Genomic DNA, 9,063 nt, shown 5'->3' with positions numbered 1-9,063 from the left:
ATTTCATTTTGGTAAGTTACCAAAATCACACAATGAAACCTTTTCATAATACATTTTTTGCAAAACTCACAATTAAACCTTTTCATAATACATTTTTTGCAAAATGAAATAAAAGGGATCCAATCCAAAGAAAATGACAAACCAAATGCCATTTCTATAGTTTGCTTTTATTTTTATTATTTCAAATACTTGATGTTTAAATTAAATTTTCAATTAACATCCACGAAAATAAGTGAACACAATCACCCATGAATCTTGAGTTTTAGCATAAGAGTGTAAATTAAACCGACATAAAAATTAATACTAAAAAATAAGTGCATTGGTCTCTTGAGTTTACTTTATGGTGTGAATCCATCCCAAAATATTAACCGTGAGAATTGTGGCATCTTCGCACAAACTCAAAAAAAATGGTAGCATCACCGCCTTCTTTGATGCAGACAACTGAGTTATCAAGTCTTCAGTGTGGTGAAACAATCCACCCATTTCGTGCAACCATCCAATAATGGGGTGATTCATAGATTTCGTGCAATCGTGCCTATTAATATACTTTTTCGTAATTTGTGCCATCATGAGAAAATTATCTAATTTTGCTTTAATTTTCTCATGCTTAAACACTCCCATCATTGCCACAAGGTTCCATTGTAATGTCCACGCCCAATGCATCTCAACGTATGGTTTGCTATGTACATCCCTCTCAGCCTTGAAATCGTCGCTATTTCTATTTTGTTTAACCTCCTCTAGCAATATCCCCAAGTGTTTTACAAATACTTGTGCTGCTGCCATATTCTCCATAGCTATAATCTCCTGCAACGTTTTCATGAATATCATAACTTTCATGTTTTTGTAATGTAACCGGTTCATGTTACAATGATGCATATTTTGGTATGGTTATGCATGTCGTACTGCATAAACTAGAAAAAGGATAAACCGAATATTATATTGGCACTGTGTAAATACCTCACATGAGACCATTGGGAATATGGCACTTGGAGAAGTTTCATCATCGTTTTTTATTTCAGTACACGTAGTTACTTTCTCTTGTGCCCCAACCTCCAAGTATACCTTTACCACCGGTTTTGTTGTAAACTTCAAAATCTTTGTGTTAGCAAACGCAGAAGCTTTATGTGGGACTAGTTTCATGGATGAAGATAGACTCTGCAGAAAATTAGATACAGATCAACGTGATCTTAATAACCGTGTATGTGTGTGAGAATGATAAGTAAGAAAAATTCGAGAGTGTCAAATTGAAAAAATCAATGATTCTAATTAATTGATTCTTGAGTATTGAAAACCTTCCTAAATTAAACGGATTTAGTTATGGATAAGTCATTGTGATTCTCCTCAAAACCATTGATTCTTTTGATCTATGCTCCAGATTGGTTCTTACACTCACAAAATATTTGTGATTATCAAAATAAACTACCCATGTGTGTGTGTGTGTGTATATATATATATATATATATATATATATATATATATATATACACACACACACAGAGAGAGAGAGACACACACGACATAAAACTATGGAGGGGTGCAAGAACTCTTGATATACCTTCCTTTGTGAAAAGAGACGCTGCAAAAGAGAAAACTAAAGGAAATTAGATATAAATTAATGCAATCTTCATAATCATGTGTGTGTATATACAAGAGTATTTGCCATACTCCAGATTAAAAATCTTGCTAAGATGCAGAAGATAAACAATATCAATGACCAATACCTTGAGAATCCCCAAGTTAAGTGTAAGAAGCTTAACACTATGGAGCTGTTGAAGCAGAGAAACTATTCTATGAATATCTGCTTTGAATGGATCGTACATAAAGAGTTCAACCTTCTCCAAAGAATGGAAACCTGATGGTGTAGAAACATACCAAGGCTGAGAACCTTCTATGACCAAGGAGGTAAGCCCAGGTGCAGAAATCAGATGCTCTCCTTCGCACCTTATAATTGTGAGATTCTTGAGTTGAGGTGTAACCACATTCACAACCTCCTCTAATTCTATATCAGGGGGTGTAGATACAAGTGTCAGATCAGAAAGTCGAGGATGACAGATATTTAAAACTTTGGTTTCTTTCATTCTGCACCGGTTCAAGGAGAGGTTCTTCAAGTTGGTGCACTTAGAGAAAAGACCAATATCATCATAATCAGACAGTTCGACTTCGTGAAGATGCAAAGTCGTTAAAGCTGGGAGGTCCCACTTTGGTGGCGCCATAATGGAATATGGGCATTCAACTATATTCCCTCCAGGCACACGTGTAACACTCAGTTGTTGGAGATTGTGAGAGAATTTGCAGCTGAGAATTCTTGTAACAGATTCATCGTCCCTAACTGTTCTTCCAAGAACAAGCTTGACCGAAGACAATTGTACTTGATTATTGCGGTGAGATAGAACATTATAAATAAAACTGAAAAAGTAGCGCTCATTATTGAGATTCTCGAAATTCAGAGAGGGCATTGAAGTCCAGATAAACCTCCATCTAGATGACAATACACTAGCGCTAATAGCATCTTTGATGTTAATGAAAGAAAGGATTTTATGGATTAGTTCATCTGGCAAGCTGCTTAATCTATCGACTTCTACATCCACTGCATCTTTTCTTGTAGATATGAAAAGATCATTAAGCATTCTTATTAGCTCCATAATCCCTGCAATGGAATTCAATGCAACAATAAGGACATACAAAACAAACCAACCAAATTCTAAAATACTAACATAAGGTTGGTACTTCTCCGCTGTAACACAAAAATTCTCATAATGAGTTATATCTACAAGATATGTGTGTTGCGTTTAATTAGTCAAAACCAGGACGAAAATTAACATTGAAAAATCACTATATTAACCAACAATTAGTCGGCTAATTTCATTCTACACAATTAGGTATGTAACAAAGAAATTCCAAGTTTCCTCTGTTCCAACAATCAACAAAAACACAAATTCGGTTAATAAAGCAGCTATAAACTTGTTCAACCAAATTCACAATAAAAATTAGTACATTGGTTCTCAATACATTAATTAGATTTATTAAAAAAAAATTAGAAAAAAAATAAAAAATAATAATAATAATAATAATAATAATAATAATAATAATAATAATAATAATAATAATAAAAGTTAGAATTTTGTATACTAACCGCAAGAGAATGGAGGATTGGGAGATAGAATCATTTAGCGAAGACAAGATCAGAAGACTAGATGTGTTGTGGGTAAAAGAAGTAGAAAAACGAGAGCAACGAAGAAGGGGAAGCCAGTCTGTGTTGTGTCGTCTGTCGATGTCGATGGCCTTTACACCGAAAAGTAAACCAGTAGGGTTGGGATGGAGGCCAAGTTTTGGTGTCAGAGCCAGCGTAAACCAATCATGAGTGTTTTATAAGCCCTTACCTTTTGAAGTGGTTTTAGTTGAGATAATTACAAAATTTAGTCAATTTTTTTTAAAGAATATTTATTTAATAGTTAGAACTATTGATGAGGCTATTTTATTTTCGGTTTCATCATCTCATTTTCTTTTTCAATTTCGTGTAGCAAAATACGCATTCAGATGCGGCTCCTTATTTGTGGTTTCGTCATTCCGTCTTCCACTATAAAAAAATTCATTTTTTAGTTGAAATCACAAATGAGTCTATCTCATTTGTGATCACCTCTTCACTCGTCTTCAGTTTCGGTCATGGTTTTTTTTTTTTTAGGAAAACTGCAACAAAGTCCTTATATATTGGTTTTATAATCGATTTAATCCTTATATATTTTTTTTATTCAATTAAGTCTCAAAAACCACTAATCATATTCAATTTAGCCATTTTATCTGACCAACATATCATCCAACTTTAAGAAAATTACATTTTTGGCTTAGATTTCAAATTTTTTTACAAATTTGGTCCAAAATTTACACTTTTGGCCGAAGTTATAGAATTATGTTATTAATGCATCATAACTTTAGTTTTTTACAACTTTTTTCTCAAAAAAAAAAAAAAAATTGAATATGTTTTTTCTTTATAAAATCATATTTATACAAAAAAAACATATTTTCCCATAAAAAAGTCTTATATTTTCTATATAAAACCTTTTTTTCATTTTACTTCTTTTGTATACGAAATACCTATTTATAAAATTAAGTATATAAATATATACAAATCCGTTTTTATAAAAAAAAATATACAAACATGCATTTTACAATATATATATATATATATATATATATATATATATATATATATATATATATATATATATATATATATATATATATATATTAGACAAAGATGAGAAGAGGAGAAAGGCACATATAGGTTTTAAGGGACATGGGTGGGGTATTTACTAATAATAAAAGATTAAATAAAATCAAATAAATTGTAAGAAGTATATGAAAAGCGCAAATTAACCATTTCACATTTCATTTTGGTAAGTTACCAAAATCACAATGAAACCTTTTCATAATACATTTTTTGCAAAACTCACAATAAAACCTTTTCATAATACTTTTTTGCAAAACGAAAAAAAAAAAAAAAAAAGGATCCAATCCAAAGAAAATGACGAACCAAATGCCATTTCTACAGTTTGCTCTAATTTTTATTATTTTAAATACTTGATGTTTAAATTAAATTTTCAAATAACATCCACAAAAAAATAAGTGAACACAATCACCCATGAATCTTGACTTTTCGCATAACAGTATAAAACTGACATAAAAATTAATACTAAAAAATAAGTGCATTGGTCACTTGAGTTTACTTTAAGGTGTTAATCCATCCCAAAATATTAATCGTGAGAATTGTGACATCTTCGCACAAACTCAAAAAAAATGGTAGCATCACCGTCTTCTTTGATACAGACAACTGAGTTATCAAGTCTCCAGTGTGCTGAAACAATCCACGCATTTCGTCCAACCATCCAAGAATGGGGTGATTCATGGATTTCGTGCAATCACGCCTTTTAGTATACTTTTTCGTAATTTGTGCCATCATGAGATAATTATCTAATTTTTCTTTAATTTTCTTATGCTTAAACACTCCCATAATTGCCCCAAGCTTCCATTGTAATGTCCACGCCCAATGCATCTCAACGTATGTACATCCTTCTAAGCTCTGTAATCCTCACTATTTCTATTCTGTTTACACTCCTCTAGCAATATGCCTAAGTGTTTTACAAATACTTGTGCTGATGCCATATTCTCCATAATGGTAATCTCCTGCAACGTTTTCATGATCATCATAAATTTCATGTTTTTGCAATATAACCTGTTCATGTTACAATGTTGCATATTTTTGTATGGTTATGCATGTCGTACTGCATAAACTAGAAAAAAGGATAACCCAAATATTATATTGGCACTGTGTAAATACCTCAAATGAGACCATTGGGAAGATGGCACAATCATCATCGTTGTTTATTTCAGTACGTGTTGTTACTTTCTCTTGTGCCTGCACCTCCAAGTATACCTTTACTACCGGTTTTATTGTAAACTTCAGAATCTTTGTGTTAGCAAACGCACAAGCTTTATGTGGGACTAGTTTCATGGATGAAGATAGACTCTGCAGAAAATTACATATAGATCAATGTGATCTTAATAATAATGTATGTGTGTGAGAATGAAATGTAAGAAAAATTCGAGAGTCAAATCGAAAAAATAATTGATTCTAATTGATTCTTGAGTATTGAAAACCTTCCCAAATTAAATGGATTTAGTTATAGATAAGTATACACACACACAGACACACACAACATAAAACTATGGGGGGGTGCAAGAACTCTTGATATACCTTCCTTTGTGAAAAGAGACGCTGCAAAAGATAAAACAAAAGGAAATTAGATATAGATTAATGCAAGTTTCATAACCATGTGTGTGTATACAAGAGTATTTGCCATACTCCAGATTAATTATCCTGGTAAGATGCAGAAGATAAACAATATCAATGACCAATACCTTGAGATTCCCCAAGTTAAGTGTAAGAAACTTGATACTATTGAGCTGTTGAAGCAAATAAACTATTCTATGAGCATCTGCTTTGTGTGGATCGTACATAAAGAGGTCAACCTTCTCCAAACAATGGTAGCCTGATGGTGTAGAAACCTGCCAAGGTTGAAAACCTTCTATGACTAAGGAGGTAAGCTCAGGTGCAGAAATCAAATGTTTCCCTTCGCACCATTTAATAGTGAGATTCTTGAGTTGAGGTGCAACCACATTCACAACCTCCTCTGATGCCATATCAGGGGGTGTAGATACAAGTGTAAGATCAGAAAGTTGAGGATGACAAATATTTAAAACTTTGGTTTCTTTCATTCTGCACCGGTTCAAGGAGAGGTTCTTCAAGTTGGTGCACTTAGAGAAAAGACCGATATCATCATAATCAGACAGTTCGACTTGGTGAATATGCAAAGTCGTTAAAGCTGGGAGGTCCCACTTTGGTGTCGCAATAAAGGAATATGGGCATTCAACTATATTCCCTCCAGGCAAACGTGTAACACTCAGTTGTTGGAGACTGTGAGAGAATTTGCAGCTGAGAATTCTTGTGACAGATTCATCGTCCCTAACTGTTCTCCCAAGAACGAGATTGACTGAATAATTTACTTGATTATCACGGTGTAAGAGAACATTAGAAATAAAATTGGAAAAGTGGCGCTCATTATTGAGATTCTCGAAATTCAAGTATGGCATTGAAGTCCAGATAAACCTCCATCTAGATGACAGTAGACTAGTGCTAATAGCTTCTTTGATGTTAATGAAAGAAAGGATTTTATGGATTAGTCTATCCGGCAAGCTGCTTAATCTGTCACGTTCTACATCCACTGTATCTTTTCTTGTAGATATGAAAAGATCATTAAGCGTTCTTATTAGCTCCATAATCCCCTGCAATGGAATACCATGCAACATTAAGGACATACAAAACAAACCAACCAAATTCTAAAATACTAACATAACGTTGGTACTTCTCCACTTAACACAAAAATTCTCACAATGCATTATATCTACAAGATATGTGTGTTGCTGTTAATTAGTCAAAACCAGGACGAAAACTAACATTGAAAAAATCACTATATTAACCAACAGTTAGTCGGCTGATTTCATTCTACACAATTACGTATCTAACAAAGAAATCCCAAGTTTCCTCTGTTCCAACAATCAACAAAATCACTAATTAGGTTAATAATGCAGCTATAAACTTGTTCAAACAAATTCACAGTCACAATTTGTACATTGGGTTCACAAATTCACAGTCACAATTTGTACATTGGGTTCACAGTCTCGTTCATGTTTTTTTGTTCATCATTCATGAGTTTTTTTGTTCATTTTTTTAGTTTAAATCTCAAAACCGAAAACGTGGTGACGGAACCGCAGATTAGGAGACAAAACTGAAGGCATGTTTTGACACCAATTAAGAAACCAAAAACAAGGTGACAGAACCGCAAATGTGGTAGCCCCGTCTACGGTTTCAATCGCTATTATTTGAAAAAAAATAAGTTTTTTGCTACTAAATAAAAAAATGATTAGAAAAAATGACTAAATTTGTAATTATCTGTTTTTAATTTTAGTTTTAACATTTTACATGCAATTCCTTTTTTCTATTAAAACATCTCCTTTTACTACACCTTTATTTAAACTTCTAAGTTTTTATTAAAATTTTGTATTTGGAAATCATTATTATATCTTATTAATTAATTATATTTTTGGTGGTCATTATTATATTTTATTAAGTAATTTACTAGATTTAAACAAAATATAGAATATATGTTTAGATATACTTTTTAATTTTCTAGAACTATAATATACTTTTTTTTATTAAATGTTAATTACATTTAAAGTACACTAAAATACTCTAAAAACAAATAAGTTTTTTTAATTTTTAATATACTTAATATTTTAAACTATACATGAAACAACATCAATATTCTCCTTTATTATTGTTTTCCTGGGTATATTATATAAAGGAAAACCAAGTTAAATCTAAAAATCAATATTTTTAAAACCCGAAAACCAAATGTTTATTTTCATTAGGGTCTAACTTTTGTTTTTTTTTTTTCTTTTGTTTTTTCTTTTCTTTTTGTTTTTTTGTTTTTTTTTATTTTTTTTATTTTTTTTTATTTTTATTTTTTTGTTTTTTGTACTGTATTGGTTATGATATTTAGCTAACAACCCCTAAATCACTTTCCAAGTTTTGATAATACATTTTTCTTTTAATTAATAATTAAAGACCTTTTTTTTTTCTTTTTACCTCTGTCCAAAAATATGTCTAGACCGACAGCTATGATAACATAAAAAAATATGTTTAAGATCCATATGGACTACTTGGGCGTTTTAAAGTGAGTTGTAACTTCAAAATGAGCATTAGATCATTACCAAACTTGAATATCATGGAAAATTTAAGTTCAATTTATGATAAGAAATAATGTTTAATCAATTAAAAATATAGATCATGTCATAAACTTAACTTAAAACTCCTTAAATCTCTTTAGCACATTTAAAGAAACAAAGTTAGAGATTGAGATAGATTATGCGTAGAGTACGAAAAGAGACATAGTTAGAGACAGAGTATGAGTATGAGTAGAGTATGAGAAGAGACTTAGAAAAGGATTAGAGAAGAGTTTGAGGAACATAGTAGATTACAAAGAAAGAGATAGATGGGATGAGAAAGAGTAGAAAGAAAGATTACATAAGAAAGATACAAGAGATAAATGAAAGAAGAGAAATAATAGTAGTGTATGATATGAAAGAAAGATTTAGGACAGAGTATGAGAAAGAAACGGAAGAGAAATGTAACACCGTAAATTTCCAAAGCAATTTTTCGCATTTATAAAAACATAATTCATTTGTAAATCATAAAAACATCATCGTTTGGAATTCAATGTATAACATATAAAAATATCCCAAGATCTCTATCATAAAATCCCGTGTGTGTACTGATCAAGCCGGCGCCTTCCCGTGATCCTCACTAGTACCTAAAACACGTAACACAAAACACTGTAAGCACAAAGCTTAGTGAGTTCTCCAAAATACCACATATAACACATATTAGCCACTCGAGGCTATAACTCTATGGGTCCGTGCACCCAAACTCTTTGAACCCTCGGGTTC

At 31.7% G+C, this 9,063-nt stretch overlaps 1 protein-coding gene across 1 annotated transcript; it reads right to left on the bottom strand.

Annotated features, from left to right (window-relative positions):
- Positions 1-223: 223 nt before the first annotated feature.
- On the bottom strand, positions 224-3,327 carry LOC145033712 (F-box/LRR-repeat protein At1g55660-like). Its single transcript, XM_078982268.1, has 5 exons — positions 3,134-3,327; positions 1,722-2,647; positions 1,556-1,576; positions 958-1,155; positions 224-804 (listed from the first exon to the last, which is right to left on the bottom strand). Exons 1-5 carry the CDS (start codon positions 3,165-3,167, stop codon positions 334-336), a joined length of 1,650 nt encoding a protein of 549 aa, XP_078838394.1. The 5' UTR covers positions 3,168-3,327; the 3' UTR covers positions 224-333.
- Positions 3,328-9,063: the final 5,736 nt, after the last annotated feature.

Source organism: Lactuca saligna, chromosome 3 (genome assembly GCF_052625555.1).
Source record: "Lactuca saligna cultivar CGN05327 chromosome 3, ASM5262555v1, whole genome shotgun sequence".
NCBI classification, from domain to species: domain Eukaryota; kingdom Viridiplantae; phylum Streptophyta; class Magnoliopsida; order Asterales; family Asteraceae; genus Lactuca; species Lactuca saligna.
Note: the sequence above shows the minus strand (reverse complement) of the source record. Positions and strands in the feature narration are given on the sequence as shown.